General features: G+C 39.7%; 1 protein-coding gene across 15 annotated transcripts in view; it reads left to right on the top strand.

The window, feature by feature from the left end:
* The window catches only part of KLHL32 (kelch like family member 32), a 318,742-nt gene that overhangs the window by 183,741 nt on the left and 111,179 nt on the right, over positions 1-23,822 (top strand). For all 15 annotated transcript variants that reach the window (XR_005217809.1, XM_037842503.1, XM_037842505.1 and 12 more), the window contains one exon: positions 14,363-14,470. Coding sequence is in view for 13 of the 15 variants with exons in the window: in XM_037842503.1 (XP_037698431.1) it covers positions 14,363-14,470 (108 nt within the window). In the remaining 2 variants the exon portion in view is untranslated. Of the gene's footprint in view, positions 1-14,362; positions 14,471-23,822 lie in introns of those variants that run through there.

Here is a 23,822-nt window from a genome sequence, read left to right as displayed (position 1 = left end):
TGTGGGACACTGTGGTTAAGGAGCAGGTGGGCTACTCCACAGCCTCTCCCCATCTACAGGCTGAATGGAGAGGGCTCAGAGGTCCTGGAGGAGGGTAAAGGCCCAGGATGAAAGATGCATGGGCCCCGAATGACCATGTAGACAGCTCTTTGACCAGGAATTCCCCACATTGGGCTGTGCCATGAGTGAGCAGAGGCATTGAGAATTTGGGTTTTATCTGCTGTAAAATAGCTAAGGGTACAAGATCATATTACCTTAACTGATACAGAATTATCCACAAACTCATCAATGGATGAAATCGACTGCAGAAAAATGGCTGCTTAATGCAAGCAATCACAAAGGGATTTTACAATGAATATAATTAATATTAAATGAGGAAAACTTTATTCAGTGCTACAGCTACCAAGGAGGAAAAATAGAATACATGACAAATAATAATACAGCATAAGTTGGCAGGAATTAGGCTATATATTTTAGTCACAGTGTTTGTGAACTGGTTGAAAGCATCCATTAAAAGGCACAAACTCAGATTGAGTAAAAATACAAATCTAGTATATACCTCTTGAACATACACTAACAAAAAAGTAGGTATAACAATATTAATATGAGACCAACTAGAATTCAAGATAAACAGAATTAAAAGGGAGAGAGTGATATTTCATGTTGACCAAAGTAAAAGTTCATCAAGAAGATAAGTTATGAACCTATAACCGTTTAAGAAAGCTTCAAAATATATATTAGGAAAATGATAGGATTATAAAAAAAAATCAAGAATTCTTCACTTGTAGTGGGAGATTTTTAACACTTTTCTCTTTGAAACTGACAGATCAAGTAGATTAAAAATAAAAATGTAGGTAGAGGATCTGGATAGCACATGTTCTCAGTACACATGAAACTGTTGTAAAAAGTGTAGTAAGTAGGCCAAAAGGATTCACTGAAACCAAAAATCAGTAACAGAGGTAATAGTCTACTCTCCCATAGGCTTGCAAACCTTTTTTTTTTTTTTTAAAGAAAGCACTTTAATAACTCATGGATTAAAGGGGGAAATCAATGTAAACATTACAAAATATTTTAAAATGAATGTTAATGAAGGCACAGCTTCCTAATATGGATTTGCAGAAAGGAAGTTTGTAGCCTTGCTACAGTTTGGGCTCCCTGGGAAGCCAACTGAGACACCAGCTATTGTGAAGAATGTTCCTTAAGGAGCGCCCTTGGAAGTGCCACTCGCAGAAGGAGGTGAAGCTGGCAGGGTTCAGCAGAGGGAGAAGTGGGGCTGTGATGCAGGCATGGCAGCCGTAGCCGATTCCCCGGAGCTCTGGAGCTGGAATGCTCTTCAGAATTAGGCTGAGATGACCCGGCCTTTCTATTCCTGCACTGATCAGTCGTTGGATGTGGACCACCCCCAGAAGGATGGTGGACTTGGGTGTGGGGTTCTCTGCAGCTGAGGCAATTTCTGCAGAGAGTGGCAGTGGAGTCTGTCAGCCAACATTCCTTCCAGCTACGTCACTGAAGAGGAATCTGAGTGGTGTATCAGTGTCCTTTCCAAGCCTTGGTGCATATATTAAAAAATAGGAAAGATCCAGAATAATGAACTAACTTCAACTCCAAAAATTATAATTATAAAATCTAATAAAATAATCAGGAAGGAAATAAGGATAAAAGCAAGCATTCAGGAAATACACACAAAAAAACCTGTTGATTAAGTATTTTAAAACTTTTTAAAGAAGAATGAATTATTTAGATAAACTTTGATCAAATGTATTTAAGAATAAAAAATCATACACCATAATAGATGAAGAGTGACATTTAGAGATGGAGAAAAGAAAAAAGATGCAGTACTTCATACCCGTAATTTCTAAACCTTGGTGAACAAGTTTCTAGGAAAATATGCTACTAAAATTGGCTCAGAAGAAAAGAGAAATAGAAGGAATTGGGACAGTAGTCAGACCAGCCACACACTCAGAAAGGCAACTGGCCCAGATTTTTTACTTGCTAGTATTACCAAACTTTTACTGAAACAGCCATTTTCTTATATATTATATAAAACCTTCTAAAGTTTAGAAGACCGAAAGCTACACACCTCATTTTATATACAACTAGCATAATTCTATTACCAAAACACAACTAGGGTAGCAAGAGAAATTAAATCCATAAGTGCAATCTATGCACTTATGAGCATAGATGTAGAAACTGTGAATAAAATATTGGCCAAATCCAATAATCAATTCCAGTCCTCGTGTTTCTTGACTCATCAGCATCTGACATAGTCGCGACAACTTCTTGTTTCTTGAGAGGCTTTCTTCCCTTGGCTTTTGAGACTCCACACTCTAGGTTTACCTCCCACCTCACTGACTGCTCTTCTCAATCTTCTTTGGTGGTTTTGTCTCATCTCCCCAACTTCTCAGACCTGGAGTGATCATCATCTTTTGCCTGAGGGTTTGCAGCATTTTACTAACTTATTTTTCTGCTTTGATCCTTGCTTCTTTGGAAACTGTTATCAAGACTGTAGCCCCGGTGACCCTGTAAAGACAGAAGTCAGGTTATGTCCTTTCTTCTCAGAACCCTCTGATGGCTTCTACTCTCACTCAAAGTAAAAATCAAAGTCATTGGAAAGGCCTACAATCCTACCTCAGCAGGCCTCCCTGATCCCAGACGTGCCTGCACACTCTCTCCTCAGGACCTTTGCACAGCCGTTTCCTCTGTCTGGGTGACTGTTCCCTAGATGGCTGTATGACTTGATCCCTTCCCTTCTTCAGAACCTGGATCAGATATTACTTTCTCTGAGATGGGGACTTTAATTTTGTCCGTGATAACCTAACTCTTAAAGAAGACTGTCTTCTCCCTTTCAATATGAACAAGATAGGGTGCTCACTGCTAGACACCCCTGAAGATGGAGAAAGAGATTAAATGAGAGGAAGGGGTAGCAAAAAGCAAGGGAAGATTTAACAAAGATCTATGAATACTAAAACTTTATATGAATATATATTTTTAGATGCTGGGGTGTTGGAATAGCTGGAAGGAGGTAAATGACATGGTGGAGCTATAACCTATAACATCCTTTGAAATTTTCTCTATAGCTACTCATTGAATTGTGCTTCAAAAGTCCACCTTTCTGTATATACCCTATGTTGCATAATAGGAACAGAACTGAAACTGTGGAACTGTAACCCATAACAGTTTTTGAAATTACCTATATAACTGCTTGTTGAGCTGTACATTGAAAGTTAACACCTTTCTATATGTAGGTATATTTTACAATAAAGGAAATAGCTGAAGTTGTGGAACTGTGACCCATGACATTCTTTGAAATTTACTCTCTAAATATTTGGTAAATCGTACTTTGAAAGTTATCACTGTTCTGTATACATGTTAAAGTTCACAATAAGAAATGCATTTAAAAAGTCGACTGTCTTGGTGTATTACATGTGTAACTGAAAACTAAAAAAGACAAAACCATCATTTAATTTTTTAAAAATAATTCTTGAAGGCATAGGCCTGTTCAGCAAAAGAGCTTTCCCCTCTGGGATTTTAGATTACATTTAATCAGCAGTGACTATGGTCCTTGAATCCAGTTGTACATATAAAACTGATCAGTGTCATCTGTTTCTTTCACCTTTCATAAGTAAAAGTGATTTTTACTAAAACCAAATTTTTGTCTTTGTCCATACAGATCTCTCTGCGTAGTAGCTGGTGTGGGAGTGGGGAGCAGGGCAGTGGCTTGGGGACAGTGGGGCACTGACTTTCCACCTATGAGGATATAGCATTGCTGATGCTGAGGCTGAGTTAAAAACCAGGAGAGTGACGATCATATTCATACAGCATACAACTTTTAGGATTGTTAGGACATACATACTGATGGAAAGGATTTATGTGCTGAGTCCAGAAGACTTGTGACCCATCACATATGTTGCTGTCTTCTCAGATCCAGCCTTATGTGGACAATATCACTGGAAGTCATTACAGAACTGGGGGCCAGGGAAAATGGGCCACCTTGTTACTAATAAGTTTTGGAGTCATTAGCTGATTTATTAGAGACCTAATGTGGCATCCAGTGGTCTATTTTCTTCAGCCTGTAACTCTCTGGAAATAGCAGAATCTAGTTCGTAAGAGGGAACTGAAATGCTGCAGTATACAGTTGTAACCTTAAAAAACATCTACAAACAGATAGTAGAACTTGACCAAGATCTCCTAGAGTTGAAAATGTGCTCGCTTTTTCAGCAAAGTCTGAATGGAACAGTCCATGAGTAGAAGTTGGCATTTTGCCACTTGTATCTGATGATTGGTCATTTAGTTAGTATCTACCAAGAGGGGCCTCAAGAAACAGCTTTTAAATTTAGCAGATAGATAGCACCATTAATGATGGCCTTGACATTCAGCAAAGCCACATTAAGCAGTCATTCTGACATTTTATAGACAGCCTGTTACAGAGCTCACACCCAGTGGACATTCAATAAGCATTAATTGCCTGGCTGACAATGAACAGCTACACATCTGTCTGTTATAGAAGCTGCATATGGTGGAATAACTGAGAGAAGGCTGATGTTAGATGCGCTGTGGGTGCTTAGGGGTGTGTATATGTGTTTAATTAAAATGATTTCATAATTTCCTTTTAAAAAATTGAGCACATTCATTAAAAATAGAATTCCTTTTGTGAATGCAAGGTAAAGTGCCAGTTAATAGTGACAGTGGTCAAATGTTATTTCCTTTTTGAATAGAACGCTGAGAGCCTCTAAAGAGGCATCGTCATATTCCTTTTTAAAATTATTTGCATCAATAGCAGAGAAATCATTAACATTTCAGAGTCAGATGACTATTATTTTCATTATTGTGCTTTCAGTACACTGTGTTCATTATAGTGAATGGGGAACGATGAACTCTGGTCTGCATTTTAGTCCTTTATTAAACTGATTCACTTCGACTGAATACAAATACTATGAAGCTAGAAACATACTTGTAAAGTAATAGTAGCTAACGTTTTTTATCATTTATGCTATGCCAGTCATTGTGCTAAGCCCTTTATATGTATTTTTTCAAGTGTGTGTTGAAAGATTATTCCACTTTTTCTGCCATGTCTTTTTATTTTTTAAAATTATAACTTTTGTGCTTTTTTTTTGAAGGACTAAGTTTTATTCACTTTGGCTTATTTAGTCACAGTAATGCAGTCAACCTAAGCTCCCTCTGAAAGAACAAGAACATATGTTTGAAGGATGAAAAAGCTGCTGAAAATTTTCATCCTTTAAAATTGAGTGTTGAGTGAAGGCAGATGTTTTATAAAAGAGGGGCAAGACAGCTGATCATGTCAATCTGATGAATTGGTGTAAGGAATTATTGGAATCTGTAGATAAGCCACGATTCTGTATATTATCTTTATAAAAAAACTGATTCAGACTCAATTGTCCACACTGTAGGGGTGATCCAGCTGCTTGTTGAATCAATTACTTTTAATTAGCCCATCTGATTTTGATTGGCTTCTAGGCCTGCACGCCTGGCTTCCTAAAAGATTTAATTACCACTATTCTTCTCATTTAGAGAGATGTGATTCTAAAGTGATAAGAGATTTCCATATCAAATCATTCCTATGGTTTTATAATCACAACACGTGTTTGCTTTCTGATTCTACTGCAACCCATCGGAATAGTCAGCCTCATCTGAGATCCCAGTAATAGGTAAGAATGCAAATATTTCCAGGTAGGTAATGAGCGTTCATTCCTGTGAGGTTAACTGAGCTTGAAAGTATAGGAGAGGATGCCTATTACTGTGAGTGGTTTCCTTTGGACTGAAGGTCCTACTGGTTTCCCAGTTTATCCAGCTGTTTTCAAGAGGGAGGCAAGTGGGGAGGCTTCGAAGAGTAGTGGCCAAGTGTGTGTTGTCCCGACTTTCCCACTTACTGGCTTCAACACCTTGAACCACTTGCTTCACTTCTCTGGAGCCCAGTTTCCTCATGTTTAAAATGGGGTAATAGTACCTACTTCAAAGTTATTGTGGAGATGAAAATTGAATTCACCCCAGCAGACTAAAGGCTGAATAAACACGAGTTGCCATTGTCATTGTTATTATCAAACCACAAATCTAGGGAGGCCCTAGAAGGAAAAGTTGTTTTTCTTAATTAGTGAGCAAAATTCATTTCACCCAAAAGAGGATGAAGAACTGGATGAGTTTCATATATGGATATAGATATAGATATAGATATAGATATAGAATGTGTGACAGAGTGAGAGAGTCCTTCATAGGATTAAAAGAAGGGTTTCATTTAATGATTTTTTGAAAGGTATTTGGACTCTTTTTTTCCAATTTTATAAGATGCAGAGACTTGTCATGTAGCCGCATGGAAAAAGCATCAAATGTGTTTGCAGAAGAAATGAACTTGAGCATATGGGACAACCCGAACCCCTTGTATTCATTGAGCTGGTCTGTTCTGCCTTAGATTAGGAAGGTTCCAGTGAAATGGTTGCTTGGCAACTAATGGAGTAAGATGAAATGGTCTGTTAGCTGGGGCTCTGACCCTCATCTGTGTGTATGCCTAATAATGGGAGAGTGGCTCCAGTGTGTATTGTCTGACTCACAGCTGTCAAACCAAAGTGATGAATAAAATGAAAGACTGAGGAGAGATTCCACAGATGGACTGGGTGCCTTTATGTATAGTCTTACCCACCTTATTTTATGTTAGAATGCTGAAGAAAGAGAGATTGAGAGGTCATTAAAAATAAGAGAGAACTGTTGGAATTTGGTTAAAATTTTTGAGTGATTAACTTACCTAGGGTTTTAAAGACTAGAAGAAGTGATAATTGAGGTGTTTCTACACTATTATCCTCTCTGTAGAGAAGTGACAACTGATTATTTTGATGACATCATGAAACCCAAGACAGAAACACTATTTTTAGTACTAACACAAATGTATACTTGATGGCGAAGGAAAGGCAGATGTCTGGCACACCTGCTTCTACTTCCTTGACCAAACCCATGGCAGACACTGAATATATCCTGATTGCTCTCACTTGAGCCTGGATGTAGCCTCCCAGCCCTCAGCATGAGGCTCCAGGAAGCCACTACCAATAGCAGATTGGGCAGGCAAGAAACTTCCTTGTGATTACTTATGGCAAATTGAAATTCCTTAAAAGCTTCTATTTTTTTCATTCCATAGGAATGGGTCTGAGTGACTTGTATCAGTAGCAGCTTTGGAGTAGCCACATGAAATGCCTTTTCAGGAAGGTGTGATGAGAGGGAGATGGACTAGAGAAAGTCAAACAGAATAATTGGGGAAAAGGGGGTGGTATGATGGACTTGCCTGAAAACTCCTACCACTACCACCACCCAAGAAAATAGGATGATTTACTCTTTCAAAGACCATGTTCTTGAAACCATGGGTCTTTCCTTTTAAATGTTTTTCTTTACTAAGCTACAACCCCATCTGCCATTTGGGATCAGTCCTGTGGCTATTTAGTTACATCTTTTCTTTGACCACTTCCACTTAGGTTTTCGGCTGATGGCCTCTTGGGCCAACTCTTCTCCCCACGTGACCCTCATCTGCTTCTAGGGAGTATTCACACGTCCCCTACCCCCCTGCAAAGCTCTGAGAGTTCAGGCTGTCTCCACACTGAGCTCCCACTCCTGGCTCTGCATCTGGAGGACTTGACCAGAGAGTGACTTGCTCTTCACATTCGTCAGGTGTGAGACAGACATCTGACCACAGTGTTCCCAAACTGTAGAAAGTTTGTGTCATACTCGTAAATGAGGAAGTTGGAGGCAATCCACCCCAGAAATATATGTTGAAGTGCTGACCCCCACTACCTCAGAATGTGACTTATTTGGAAACAACATCATTGCAAATAGAATTAGTTAAGATGAGGTCATACTGGAATAAGGTAGGCCCTTAATCCGATGGGACTGGTGTCCTTATAAGGAGGGAAGAAGGCCATGTGAATACAGAGGCAGAAATTGGAGTGCTGCATCCACAAGCCAAGGAATGCCAAGGATTGCCAGCAAGCACAAACTAGGAGACTTAAACTGACAGAAAATTGTCTCAGTTCTGGAGGCCAGAAGTCTGAAGTCAAGGTGTTGGCAGGGCCATGCTCCCTCTGAAATCCATAGGGGAGAGAGAATCCTTCCTTGCCTCCTCTAACTTCTGGTGTTTGCTGGTAATCTTTGACATTCCTTAGCATAGGTGCATCGCTTCATGTGGTCATCTCCTCAAAGCCCCTCTCTTTTGACTTGGGATAAAGAGGGAAGTACCCTCTGCTTCTCCCCTGAGGCAGGACTGTGACTTGTAGCAGCATAATGGATCTTTCAAACAGTCTTCCACTAATTGTCAAGGACATTTTCTCATCCTCTCTACCATTTTTGATGCTAAAGATAGGTAGTCAGACAAGAATAATAATAATCAGATGCTTACACAGCATTCCTATGTGCCAGACATTGTCTAAGCATGAGCCTGTTAAGCCTTACAACAACCCAATAATGTAGGTACTGTTCCTGTCCACATTTTACAGGTGAGGAAACTGAGGCACAGAGAAATTTATCTTGCTGAAGATAATACAGTTAATGATGGAGTCAGGATTTAATCCCAGGCTATCTTGCCTTAAAGTTCTTGCTGTTAATTTTTTTTTTTTAAACCACATATCCATTTATATAAATATAAACTAGTTTGAGGAACTCTTGAGTGTAATTGGTTGAAGAAGTTGGAGATGTTTGAAATAATGCCTTAAGGTTGTAAAGTGATCGACACAGTATAAAATACTTTCATATATGTTATTGCATCGGATTCTCTACAAAACCCTTTGAGGTAGGCAGAGGAGATTATTATTCCCATTTAACAGGAGGAGTAACTGAGACTAGAGTGATATGGCTGTTACACAGCAGGATTGGAATTCAGACTGGGGCCTTCTGTCCAGACTACAGGATTTTTAGCATTGGCTTCAAGAGATAACATTTTATGACTCAAAGATTTCTTCTAACAGGGGACTTGAGAGCCATTACCAGATACCTGAAAGGCTGTTGTGCAGGAAAGAGAATGAAATTATTAACACTCTACTAGGACCAAAGGGAGAAAGTAATCAGGAGGGCAGTTATGACTCAGCATTTCAAAAGTATGACTAATTCTTCAGGCTCTCTAGCAAGGGACGGCCTGTCTGTGCAGTACTGACGGTCTCATCACTTCAGATCCTCACAGAGGTGCAAGGAGCACTGCAGGGGTGGAGGACTGACTGCAGTGGTGCCTTTCAAACCTTAACCTGTGTGTGTGCTTCACCTGGGCTCTTGGTAAACTGCAGTAGGTCTGGGTGACATTTGAGATTCTGCATTTCTAACGAGATCCCTGGTGATGCTGATGCTGTGGTCTGCGGACCACACCTTCAGTGACAAGGGACAGGGGACCTCCCATCATGATACTTAAACACAGCCAGTGCAGTGTTGATAAGCCATGAAAGAGCCTCTCTGTCCTACTCACAGAATTCTCCCTGAACTCCGGTCAGATTTTCCTTGGCGCTGAATCCCCTAGGCTGCTTCCTTGATCCTCACCTCCTTTACCTTTTCATTTTCTCTCCAGGCTTTCAACCGTTTCTGGTATCACTGGCCTCTAAAAAATTTCCTTTCCTCATAACTACTTCCCCTGATTCATCCAGCCTGGGTATCACGTCTGTTGAGTCACTCCTTCCTTCAGGCCCCAGTCTTCCTCAGGACATCTGTCGAAATGCACAAAACACAGGGTTTGTCTAAGTTGGTGTGCCCTTAGAAGTTTTTGAAAGGCGGGATTGTGCCATTGGTTGCCATGTGAGGACAACCCAAATCTTTTTACACTGGAAAGTTTCTTTCATTCAATAATTGCTTCTCAAATATAGTCAGTAAGGAATATTGTGCCATCCTTTAATATCTGAGAGAGGTAACTTTGTAACAGGTAAAATATGGACTTCTTTACATGGTGAGTAGTCAAGTAGGGAGATTCCATATCCCAGTGATGAAGCCAGAAGCTGGAAGGTAACAGAAGCCTCAGAGGAATGAACAGAAGCCAACGCTGACCCAAGCCTAATGCCACATGTGCGAATGCCTTTTTCCAGAGGACGTAACAGAACCAATGTGGCTGCATATCATTAAATGCCATCCATCATTAACCTTACTTTGTGGCAGGCAGTGGTTTCTGGCCTTCACATTTACTAAATCTTTAGCTAAGAAAAAAAAAAAAAACAATTTGATCTGTGTCCTTTTTCCATCCATTTCCATCTTCTGCCTAGAAGACCCAGGTAAGTCGACACATGGCCATATCCAGAGGGAGGAGAATTCTAAAGACAAAGAGGATTAACCACGATGATGCTCAGTTTGAAGGGCTCATTATCTCCAAGCAGTTAATTTAGGAAGCAACTGTGCCAAAAGCAAAGCTGTGAAATGCAGCTATATCCTCTGAATAAACAAACTATGCATTTGAAGATGCTGGGAAAACCAATATGTAGCACAGTTTTTAGCATATAGGGTGGAATTTTCTTTAGTTTATGTGGTTACGGTGAGAGGAAATTGGTATTATAGAAATATTAATTTTGCTGCTGAATTGTATTTGTGGTGATATAATTTTAGTTTTAGTTTTGTCCTGTAATGTTTTATTCTCCAGGAATCTTACAATACTGTTTAAGAAAGAATTAAAACAACTGTAAATAGTTGGGGGGAACCCACCAACCAGCCCTTTTTCTTCTTTCAGGCCATTAAACGCCCCAAATGGATGGGGTTGCTTTTGCATTTGTGAGATAAAGGAGGTAAATAGTCCAGTTCATCTGTGGTCAGGACCCATCTTCCCTTAATGGCAGGGGAATGGGCTATTGTGGTTAATTGAACAGTCTTATTAACTGAGATTTACTGCCCATACTATACGTAGGGTATGAACAAAATGCAATAAAGGATAATCACCATTAACATTGAATTGAGCAAAATGTAATCTTTGTTGATTCAGAAGTTAGCACAAATCTCTATAATGACTCATGGCCATTGTAAACCTCACTAATTATATAATCCTGAACAGGGTCAGGCTGAATCTGCTATAATCATTGCAAGTAGCTCTTTCCTATGATGTCCTTATACATATTTGTTTACTTTTATTTACCTTGCTTAACTCTCATCAAAGGTAAGGGTTGAATGTGCCCCAAAACAATCCAGTTATTTGACCTTTAAGATCATTTGGATTCCTGATAAAATGGGAGTTCCCAGTACATCTTGCCCATGCCTAGTGTAACTGAAAGCTGCACGTAGTTTACCAGCTAAAAAGATCATATTTTACCAAATTTGAGTGCTTAGAAAAGCCTATCATCTGTCTTTCTACTCACCTTTGGAGATGTAGTAGACTTTCCATTGAGCAGTTTTGCAGTATAATGGACCAACCTAACATGGTTGTAGTTCATCTTGTGACTGCATAACTACTAAAATGACCTGAGGAAACTTAATTCATGTACTATGATTTTAGGACTCAATTTGTGTCATTTCTGTTTAAAATAAAAGGAATAACACACCATAAAGCCACTGTAAATCCACCACTCTGCCTGTGGTAGGCACTTAAAGTGGATTGTATTCTCACAAACTGGGTTTTCAATTAGGAAGATTTGTGGTGGTAGCAGTACATTATCAACCAAGAGTGAGCAGTGATAACTGTAAATCTCAGCCTGGCCAAGGCTATTGTAAAGATAAAACCATGTGACCCAAGCAAGAATCTGTACAACACTTTTGTATGTCTAAGCAGAACCTTATTCCATGCTTTTGCAGAATGACATGGCTTGATAGAGGACATTGCCATATGTTTTAACTTCTTTCTAAATGTCTAGTTCAAAACTACCTTGTGTTTCTGAAGTGTTTAACTGTGATAGATACTCTGTCTCTTTAACTTTGGTTTCTACACCCTATGTCTAGAAAATTCTTATATAGAATTATTTTTGTTGATAGTAATGGAGAACAGCTGGACATCATCTACAGATGGATTGTGGAAGAGCAGCCTGGTTCATTCTTTTTGTTCACCTGTATTTCACATGCAATGCTAGAGGCTGGGAAAATCACAGTGAGGAAGGAAGACCTGTGTCTGCCTTCATAGAGCTTATAGTTACTGTTTCTAGAAGTTCAATGCTGAAAGATAGCACCCTTGGTCTCATCACATCCACTGCTACCTAAGGAGGCATTGTCCTTCCCCATGAGCTTCAGCAGGTCTCCTAACATTGTTTCACAGGCTCAGGCAGCCTAGATTGCTGATGTTCTACTGTGTCAGAGGGTCACATTCTTCCTTGCTTTGTTGGTTTGGTATCCATTGAGACCTTTCCTAATTAGGTGCCTTGTGAATTTATTAAACCTGAGACATTGACCTTGAATTTATAGTTATAAGCATTAAATGTATAACATCAAATAGGATGTGATATAAAAATGGAAGTTAGGTGTTTATGGAAATGGTAGTGATGATTTTTATGATGGGGCCAGTCTATGTGGTAAAGGTGTAGGAGAATGTGGTGATATTGAAGTCCTACAGTCAGAGATCAGGATTTTGAGTAGGATTATCACTAAGAAAATATTGGAAAGGAATGCATGTGGCAGGAGTGTAGGAATAGGTGGCTGGGGGTTGTTTCTCAGCTTCCATGCCAATTGGAATCAAAGGAAGACATGGAAGATGAGGATAATCAGCCTGGATTGGAACAGTTTCTACTTAAGGATCTACTTTGTGCCAGGTATTATGCACAACGTTAAACAGAATTTTGTATCTAATCCTCAAAACAACATCATCTCCATTTTACAGAAAAGGTGTCTTGGCCAAAGGACACAAATTCAAGGTAAATTACTCCCACGAGGGTAAGTGATAAAACCAGGATTTGAATCAGTTGTGTCTTCCTGCACAGTGTTCAACATTAAAAAATAAAACAGTTTTAAAAAGGAGTTATTTGAAATACAAAGGTAATATATGTTCATTGTAATGATCCAAACAATTCTTAGGTACCCAGAGTAAAAATTAATAGTCTCTCCCCACCTTGACTACAGTTAGTAATTTGGTGTTTCTTTGTTGTTTGTATGCACGTGCACAAATGTGGATGTACATTATTTAAGGGCTTGTGTCTTCTCCCCAGATCTACCAAGTCAGGCATCCTGTTTAGCGGCTCACCACTGTCTGGTTGAGGATCCCTTTCTATGCCAATATTACCCTGATTTCTTTTGAAAGAATAATACAAAAGCAGATTGAAAAAAACAAACAAACTAACTCCCTTGGCAGCCTGTTCTGATTTTTAACTTTGCTCTCAGGAAATTTTTCCATTTAACTAGCCCAGATAATAATTCTGCAGTTTTAGTGCCTTTCTCTCCTGCTCTGCATATGAGAGTGATGGAGAGCAGCTGGTCACCACACCAGGTGCAATTACAACTTGGAAGAGCTGAAAAAAGAAATCTATGTGGGGTATAATAGAAACTTTAACACATGAAATAAAAAGCAACTAGAAAGCAACTGAAATGTCTTTCAGATTCTTCTGTAATTATTTATAAGACATCTAGAAGCAAATTCAGAATTATGTAAATTGGAGTTGTTTTGGGTGTGCGTGTATATGACATATGTTTTTTAATTTTGGAACTTTAGATTACCTTCTACAAATGCATGAGAAGGATTGAGTTGACCTTAAAATAACCTTGAAAACATACTAAAACCTACATTGCTGGGACCCACTCACAGGGTTTCTGAGTCTGTAGGTCTGAGGTGGTGCCCAAGAATCTGTTCTAACAAGTTCTCAGGTAATTCTGATGCTGGTGGTCTGGAACCACACTTTAAGAACCACTGCAATAGAGGGTGTGGTGTAGAGTTGACAGATGAGTTGTGTTTTAGTTTCCCTCTGCCACAATAAATACTGTAAAAGGGATTGGCTTAAGCAATGGGAATATTGGCTCATGGTTTTGAGGTCGGGAGAAGTCCAAAATCAAGGCATCAGTGAGGTGCTGCTTTGTCCTCAAAGACTGTGACATTCTGGGGCTGGCTGCTAGTGATCCTTGGTCCTTGGCTTTTGTGTCACATGGCGAAGCATGTGGCAACATGTTCCCCTTTCTCCTCCAGGGTCCATTGACTTCCGGCTGCATCCTGTGGTTTTCTCTATGTATGAATTTCATTCTGCTTGTGAAGGACTCCAGTAATCTAGATTAAAGCCCAACCTGATTCACTTGGGCCATACTGTAACTGAAGTATCATCTTCAAGAGATCCTATTTACAGTTGGATTCATATCCTCCGGAATGGGGACCAAGAACATGTTCAAGCTGGGGTACACCGTTCAATTCACCACAACTTGTAAAACTTTTCTCTTTCCTAGTCTCTAGGACTTTTTCTTGATCTTTTTCTTTTAAGGTCTTCTCACTTTCGCTTTATTTTTTTCCCCACTTCAGGCAATGTTCAGTCTTTGTATGGTGGAAAGTGGAGCTGACGAGGTGAATTTACACGGTGTGACCAGCCTTGGCTTAAAGCAGGCTCTGGAGTTTGCATACACAGGACAGGTATGGTACCAAATGTGAACTGAGAGGCTTAGCATTTTAACTGCACTCAACTGGAGATTATCCTTGAGGTATGAGATTTAGTTATTTTTCTTGATATTCATTTTAATGTTAAGAAAAATTCATATCTTCCTAACTAAAGTGATGGAAAGGTAAGTAAAGCAATTTTATCTTTAATATGATCCAGTGGACATAGTATTTTAATCATAGCTTAGTGGCTTATTGCTACGATTAAAAATATCATAAAGGACTGACATGAGGCAAAGGGCTTGCGAGATAACTTGAATTGTCTTTACAAGAAAGCCTGGTGATTCAATCATGGCTTTATTGTTATAAAAACAAGACAAAAAAAAATTAAGTCCGCAAAAGCTGTGTCATACAGCTTGGTACCCTGTGTTCCACACATATTTCAATGTCAAGAGTCTCAGGCATTGAGATTAGAATTTGATGATTTGAAATCCTAATTTGTTCATCACTTAAATTGTTATAGATCTTCTAGGGATCTCCAGAGGGCATCCATGTACGTTTGAGAACTCAACTAAATCAACCTGGATACAGAATGGATGCTTATCCTCTTTTGTAAAATTTTGTTGTTTAATTCCATCTGTCCAACTTGGGTTCAGTGTCTTCCATGCTAAAATGAGACAGACGTCAGGGCCTCTGCTCTTGGCAGCCTCCCATCATGGTGGGGGAGAGAGAGAGACACATACATAATTGAACATCCTCACTGTGAAAAGAGTTATCATAGAAGCAGGAGTCGTGGCAGTGGAGACAGAAAGGAGATTGTGGTCAACTGGGGCTGTCAATGCCAGGCTTCATAGAGAAGGAGGCATTTGGGTCTTAAAGGATGTGTAGGAATTCACCTTTCTATGAAAATTTGTCTAGAGGTTTATTAAAGTATATATTTTCTACTCTTTTTCCCAGCTTTAGTAGAGTTCTGGATATAATAATTGAAGCAAACCTGGCAGCTGGGATGATAATAGTAGGTAGAAATGGCAAAAGAATCCAACAAGTAGTAGGTACAAACGGGGAAAAGAAAGGTAATGGATCACAAATTCATGGTCAGCCCAGTCAAGTTTTTTCCTTATGCAGTTAAGCCAGACAATTATTGGTCACAGAATTGCCAAAACATATTCTTAGTGACTTGGGTAAATGACATGTTATATGCTTTTTAACTGAAAGATATAAAGAAAGATACCAGCTCCAAGGTGTGTCTCATGCACATTTCTCTCTTTATACCTGGATTGAAGTTGCACCTGCATTTGCCCGTCTCTGAAATGAGATTTCACTGGTGTAAAATGGGAATGAAATAGTAAATACTGGTTTTTAGATAAAGCTACCGAAGTAAGTAGGTTCTGTGCTCAGCTGCAGTAATAACTAAACAAAGTAAGCTTAGAGCTATAGGCTGTGAAGCAAGTTTACATCATAAGTAAACAAAAGAGCACAAAAAAATGCTGTGAAGGCCTAAGTAAAACACAAATATAAATACAGATGGTTGCTCTATTGTTGGGCTTGATAGCTTTGTGGAGATTTATTCTTGGTTTCTACAGAATGGCCATGCTTATATATATGTGTGTGTGTGTGTGATATGCCTATAGCACAAGGGATTTATGGAATGGGAATAGAAGGTGGCAGAAGGGGAGCTGACTTTTTGAGTGGTTTCCTTACTACTTGGAGAGAGGGAGGAAGTTTCAAAAGAGCAGCCATATCACATTGCCTAGGTGTCGTATGCTTTACATGCTCAACATCCACTTTTATGAGCAAAAGAATATAGGTAATTAATATAAAAGCTTTATATAAAAAGCAGGCAGAAAGATAGATGAAAAAAAAAAAAAGAAAGGTAAAAGAAAAAGAGAGAAAACGAATGGTGCTGCATTTATTCTGCTCAGACACCCGTACTTGAGATCCGCAGCCGCGGGCGGGAAACCCTGCAGCACATAGCACTAACCAATCTCCTGAGGGGGCGAGAAGGGGGCTGACGTTTCATGGAGCACCTTCAAAAAAAAGTGTGCTTGGCTCGTTAACCTGATCTTAAACAGCTCTGAGGAGCGCAGTCGTCCCATCGTAAGGACAAGCAAGCCCAGGGAGTTTCAGTGAATTGACTAAGGTCATTCTCCCAGGACATTTTGACCTAATTAGTCAAACACAGTTCTTCTAATTGTCAAATCTATGTTCCTTCTTAATGTCCTATGTTATTAAGAAGAGATTAAAACATATTTGTTCTACCTTGTTGAAAGAGGCAGGGAAGTGTTTGGGCATTTTAGAGAGTGAATTCTTTTAATGGTTCTATCCTCCTGGAAACAGTCCTTTCTAAACCTCGGTCCCTGAGAGTTCCAACGTGCTGTACTTGTTTTTTATATGTATTACTTTTTGCTACAGAGTGGAAGTTGATGTAGTCTTTCTTGGATAAGCATCTGAAGCAGTTTGATTTCTAAAGTACTAAAGTGACTTTATGATAAATCTGTTTCCCATTTGAGACCTGGGACACAGATGATGGCATAAAAATGAAATTCTGGTATACTTGGAAATTCAAAAGCTGGTTTTTTTTACTATGAATCGAAACCAACATGAAGCAAAGAGTTTGGAACATGGAAATGTGATGACAAGCATAATTCTTCAGTGTATTAGTTATTATTTACTAGTGTGAACATTCAGCCATGATACATATATAGATTTGTAAAAACTCAGGGTTAATGGTAAATGTACCTTGCTATAGCTATTTCACTGACAGTTGATTATACGTTCAGTCAGTTGTAGTAAGCATAGTATAAAATGTAAGTATTTTAAGTGTCTGAAAATCGTTGCTGTCTTGGGAGAGAAATTGGAAGTACAGAGTGGGAGTGATGAATGAATTCTGCTGAGGGTAACATGATGTGTGAGTGTTCTTCCTACACACTGCTCTAAAGCTTAGCCTTCTTAAAATTGGTCCACAGATTTAATCCAGAAAAGTTTTAAAGAAAAAGCAATTTTTTTCCACTACAACTAGTGCATTCTCCCTAAAATGCATGTACTTTTCTTTCCAAGAAGCACACACAGGGCTCTCAAGCACACACTGCACCTTGGTGCTGATGTGACACCTTCCTCTGTGCACGCCTTGCACAGGGCCTGGCCTGAGCACAGCTTGGGAAGCATCACTGTCCTTGTGCAGTGTTCTTGAACAGCTACACAGCAACTGTGAATACTGCAGAGTCCCTGGGGAAGAAAACAGAACCCATTTCAAGACAGGCCCTGTTTTGTGCTGGAGCTGGTAGCTAGGTTGGGTGCAAATGAGGTGATGTGAGCTGCCACTGGGCAGATCTGCCATAGGGAGAAAAGGACAAAGTAGGCCTAAAAAAAATACACACTTCCACTTTTCCTGATAGACCCGAGAACCCGTCCTGTTACCTGGTCTCTGCTCTTTCTCTTCACTTTCCAGCCCTGGCTAAGAATTTATTTGTGTTTCAGACCAGTCTGGAATAGAAGAGATGATGAGCAAGAAGGGAAAAAGAAAAAAGAATTCTGGCAGAGATGTTATCTGGGAGTAGGAATGCCTGTCCAAACTAGACAAGAGGTCAGCCACCCAGGCGCAAGCAGGTGGTGGTAAAATCCAGCCAGAAAGTGAGGAGCAGGTGACGTTGAGACTCTTCTATGAAGAGAAAAGCCCTACTCTGAAGGCGGGAGGACTTCTCATCCCCAAATGCCTTGAAATAAGGCTCTAGGAATTCAAGTAACTTAGGACCCAAATGGAAGCAAACAGGATTGAGAACCATGATAAAGTTATGTTGTTAGTATTCTGGCTAAGATGAGGTCAAGGGAGGTGGATATGCTGAGCACTATGTTAAGTACTTTCTATATGGTGGAGCAAGGGTTTAAAGTGGCTTTTCCTTCTACTTTCCAGAGAACCATTCTTCTCCTTTTATGTCCCTGGTAGCCTGATGGAGAGATTCCAGAAACCTAGAAAAGATAGAAAATATGTACTAAATGATGGTAACATTTGTAGCCCCTTTTAAAATTTCTTCACTCCATATATTGTCACTGTGATGATTAAACTCATGTGTCAGCTTGGCTAGGTTACGTGTCCAGTGTTTGGTCAAGCAAAGACTGGCCTGACTTACTGTGGGGCCATTTTTGAATATAAATCATCAGTAAGTTGACAGGATCTATGGCTGATAACAGGTACAATCAACTAAGGAGATGGGGATGATACTTCTCATTGTTGAAGGCAATCAATTGAAGGCCTAAAAAGGAGAAACTGATGATTTCAGCAGTCAGAAGGAAGAATTTCCACCTCTGCTTTAGCCAGCCAGCTTCTCCTGGGGAATTCATCAAAAACCTTCATCAGAGTTCCCAGCTCACGGCCTGCCCTGTGGAGTTTGAGCTTGCTTGTCCCCACAGTCACATGAGCCAATTCCTTTAATAAATCTTACAATATTTCTATTATGCATGCATATACATGCATGAATTTGCATATATATGCATACACACACACACACACAAACACACACACACACACCCTATCTGGAGAACCCTGACTAATGCAGCCACTTTTGCTGGCCATGAACCATCTGAGCCATCACCTGGACATCTGAAGAGGAAGGAGTCCTTGATATCTATGCTCCTTCACTTCTGATGATCCCAAAACTGCAGCCCTTGGCACCACAGTATCAGTAAAACAGCTCATCTCTTTGGAGACCTACCCATCTTAATTACCTTTCTCCAACCCAGAGAATGCTTTATTGTAATTTTCACAAAGAAATATTGTGTAACTATGAATATTAATATTTTGAAGCCTATTGGAAATCTAGAAAAATAGGATACTTTGTTAAGTAGAACACACACACACACACACACACACACACACACACACACACACAGCTGTAGCTGCAATCATGTAAAAATATTTATGTAGTTAAAGAATTGAAAACTAAAGGAGACTGCCCCTTAATTTCCATGCTTTCACATAGAAAATTTTTTCTTTGATTTTCATTTGGTTCCCTAATAAATTCACATTTTTTTTCTATATATCCCCAATGAGGCATACACTGTAGCCATACAGTTTGATGACCGTTGAAACCTTTCTCTGGAGACCTGCACATCAGGTCTGGCTGCAGAGTGACAGGAGTCCTAATTGGAGCTGCGTTCCCATGGACCATCCCCTTCAGGGATAGATGTGTCACTTTTTATGGAAAAAGTCCCCGTCAGACTTACTTATAAACATAACCTGGGTGAGCTAAATGTTAACACGTGGACCCAATCTGGGAGAAATTTTTCTCATATGCTTCTCTTGGGAGCAATGTTAAGATTTATTCAGTGGTTTAACTTTTTAGCTGCAGAATCCCTCTTCTACTTGGCAGCATCTACAGAAGCCTGGTAAATAGAAGGCCTCCAAGGTATCTCCACTGTGCCCCAGGCTCTGGAGAACATAGTCTGAAATATACATTCTCAGGAAGAATATGTTAAATTGTGATCATTTTCTTAAGACCTTTGCTTGTCAGAGCTGTGTAAGAGCCCATAATTGGACTGTTGACACAGAAAGTCTGAGAAGAGTATAACAAAGAGAAGAACTTTTCAAGTTTTATCAGTAACTTTTTGTTTTCTTGGATGTTTTGAAACTCTGTTATTTGCCTTTGCAGAGATTTTTTTTATCAGTTGATTATTAAAAGAAACAACCCGGCAGATTTGTCTGCTTCTTGTTTGGAGGTGAAGATGCATGTTCACATTGACAGTGTAACCCTTGTAACAGAGAAGAACCCCATCTATAATAGAGGCCACATGCCAAAGGAGATTTCTGTGGCTTCCCAAAGTGTCAAGTAAAATAATAAATCCTTGACATAGTTTGATAGTCAAAAATGGTTAGGATGACATTGGTGGTGAAAAAGTGAGAAATGAGATTTTAGAAGGCCAAGCTTTGACTCGGGCAAGTTTGCTTTTCTCAGCTGAGGACTCAAGAACGACTTCACTGATTCTTGAAATGTATCCTGTTTTTTTTTCCCTAAGAATTTGCAAGTCTTAGGTTTTCTAGTTATCTTGTGGTCCCTCTGCAGAAACGGGATGGGCCTCGCCCTCTACATCAAAACTTTGATTTGGATGATGGGACTGATGGCGCCACACACACATACCAAGAAGTTATGGAAAGGTTTGTTTCTCTTGTAATGAGGCTTTCTGGGGAGAACAGGGCAGTTCTCTCAGGTAGCTCCAAAAAGGGCTTGTGAGAGCAAGAAAGAGCGGCTGGCTTTTTGGCTCATATTGTGACTAAGGATTGCAACTGGGGTGAGGGTTCTCTCAGTTTAGGCAGGGGCTTGCATGGCTTGAGCTTCCTTCTGGCACCAAGGGATGGAGCATTTGGGCTTTCCTATAGGTTTTCCCAGATGTGAGGCAGGAGAGCAAGAGGGAGTGGTGGGGTTTGAAAGTTGTCAGCAGTCAAACCTCAAAGAAGACTCAGACTCTCTTACTTTGTCTAGCATTTTACTCAAGGAATAAACACCTTTTTGGCACATGTATTTCTCACTGGTCTGCTATTAAACTCAGTCACCCAGTGAAAACAAAATGTGTTTTAAACAATATTCTGTGGCATTTATAAATCCTTCTTGGCACTGATTCTGTGCTGAGGAACCCCTTGTGGATCAGTGTGTTTGTGCTTATAAGCACACAGCGTGCCCACTGCTAACGTGTTGATATTAGATGACAAGAATGTTGCCTCTCTGTGTTTCAGCCTTATCTTCACTACATAAAATTTCATCCAAATGAGCTGGATTCGTTGCCCTTCTTTCCCTTCACTCTCCTTCCTACTCCCTCTCCCTCCCATCCCCACCCCACTGCCGGGATAGGGATAGGGCATAGAAAGAGAAGTATTTCCTTTGTGCTCTTGATGATGGTTTTGTTGTCATAAATGGGGTAGTAAACGTTGGTTCCTGCTCTGGCAGACTCCCTCCAAAGTGGAAATGGGTTAAATCTAGCAACTTAGTTATCTCATGGTGGTTTCTGCATTTCTATGTCTTTTTTTTTTTTTTTTTTTTTTTTGATGTTTCATCAGGATGTTACATTGTCCAACATTTTGTAAATTCTGGTGTACTTCTGAGATTTTCCCTTTGCCATGGTGGATAGGGAGTAACTCCTGTTTTGAAATATTTCTTAGTAGACATCATTACAACTATGTTCTATCTTGATCATTGGAATTTCTGAATGTTGACTGCACTCAGAACCATTTTCTAAGGAAATTTTGACCTTCCTGTAGGTGCTTCCTCAAATCACCTCTGAATGGGGGGAGTTGAACCATTTGTTTAGTGGAGAGTCTTGTTTAGCTGCTTAATTTTCATAGGATGTCAGCCTATTGATATATTTTTAAAAAGTATGAACTTTTCCTCTATTCAGCAAAAGAGACCACTTGCCCTCCAGCCTCCTCCTGTTTGCTGAGCAGCTCTTACTAGAAGTTCGAGAAACTATACACATAAAGATTCCCCAAAAGATTGGCAGTTCATCCATTTATCTGGTTTGGTGATTCTCAGTCTCGTCAGATCTATATAAACTACCGTGAAATTCTTGGATAACGTAACTACATATATTACTTTAAAAACCAACAGAATGGTGTGCCAGTTTGAATGTATTATGGCCCCCCAAATGCCATTATCTTTGATGTAATCTTGTGTGGGTGGACCTATCAGTGTCAATGAGATTGTAATTCTTTGAGTGTTTCCATGGAATGTGCCCCACCCAACTGTGGGTGATAACTCTGATGAGATATTTCCATGGAGCTGTGGCCCCACCCATTCAGGGTGGGCCTTGATCAGTGGAGCTGTATAAATGAGCTGACAGGCAGAGGGAACAGAGTGCAGCTGAGAGTGAACTTTTGAAGAGGAGCTACAGTCAAGAGCGACACTTTGAAGAAAGCACAGGAGCTGCAGATGAGAGACAGTTTGAAGACGGCCATTGAAAGCAGACTCTTGCTCCAGAGAAGCTGAGAGAGGACAAATACCCCAAGTGCAACTAAGAGTGACATTTTTGAGGAACTGCAGCCTGGATAGGAACTTCCTGGGAGAAAGCCATTTTGAAACCAGAACTTTGGAGCAGACGCCAGCCACATGCCTTCCCAGCTAACAGAGGTTTTCTGGACACCATTGGCCATCCTTCAGTGAAGGTACCTGATTACTGATGTGTTACCTTGGACACTTTATGGCCTTAAGACTGTAACTGTGTAACCAAATAAACCCCCTTTTATAAAAGCCAATCCATCTCTGGTGTTTTGCATTCTGGCAGCATTAGCAAACTAGAACAAATGGCTAACCACAATATAAAGCACAAACAAAAGGAAAGACATAGTAAAAATATTATATATTTCTGTATGTACATTCTGGGGCACAACCCTTCTAGAAGGCATAATGAAGTAGCCACATGTCTACACCTGTTTGTAGAATCACTGTGGCTGGGACAGCTGTGGTCAGCACAACAGGTACATTGTGCTTGTGATTCAAATAGGTAACATGATTTTTCCAAATAATGAATAAGTCTTAGTAAAATTCCAAACGACAAAGCAACAGTCTTCTCTTGGTTTTTATGGCAGTAGTATTATTGGAAAATTCAGTGCAAGTTGACCCTGAACAACAAAAGCTTAGATCTGGGCTTAGATCTTAATAAACAAGTTTTCCACCTGTGTGCATATGCAGCAAGGCATTCACATGTTGGTAAGGTGCAGGGCAACTCTTGTCATTGGCGACTGTCCTTTACATTGCATGACATCTGCCATCCCTGGCCACTGCCCACTATTCGCCAGTAGTGTCCCCCTCCCTGGGATAACCAAAAGTGACCACAGGAATTTCCAAATTGTCCCCTATGGGGTGGTTCTGCCTCCATTGAGAACCTCTGATCAGGATATTCTAAAATTTATACATGGATTGAGGCAGAAAATCAGAAACTTAATGTCTGGGTTTTAAAGAATCTTGTTGTTAAATTTTATCTTTTATGCAGTGCTCTATAAAATATATTGTTGAAAGTGTTATCAGATAGATCCTTCAACGACTCTCTTAATGTCTACAGGAAAATACCTGTTAGGTTTCAGGGCCCGGAGAGGCTAGGATTTTCTTTAGGATTTGTACTTTTTTAACCTTGTAGTAAGTCATATTTCCTTTTTTAGTGTGTCTGTGTGGTTTTTTTTTTTTTTTTTTTGGCTGTCTTAGACTTATGCTTTATGATACTCCAAACTACAATGAACAGACTTGATTAGAAAGATTTTAAATGGGAACAGAATGAAAAATAAACTGAAACAGCACATATAACCATACTTCAAAATGCCCTAAAACACATACCAACACCAAATGATTATTTCTGCTATTTTTACCTTGAAATTTCTTGTGTACTCCATTAATAATTAAGAACTCTAAGT

Source organism: Choloepus didactylus, chromosome 7, assembly GCF_015220235.1.
Source record: "Choloepus didactylus isolate mChoDid1 chromosome 7, mChoDid1.pri, whole genome shotgun sequence".
Classification (NCBI taxonomy): domain Eukaryota; kingdom Metazoa; phylum Chordata; class Mammalia; order Pilosa; family Megalonychidae; genus Choloepus; species Choloepus didactylus.
Note: the sequence above shows the minus strand (reverse complement) of the source record. Positions and strands in the feature narration are given on the sequence as shown.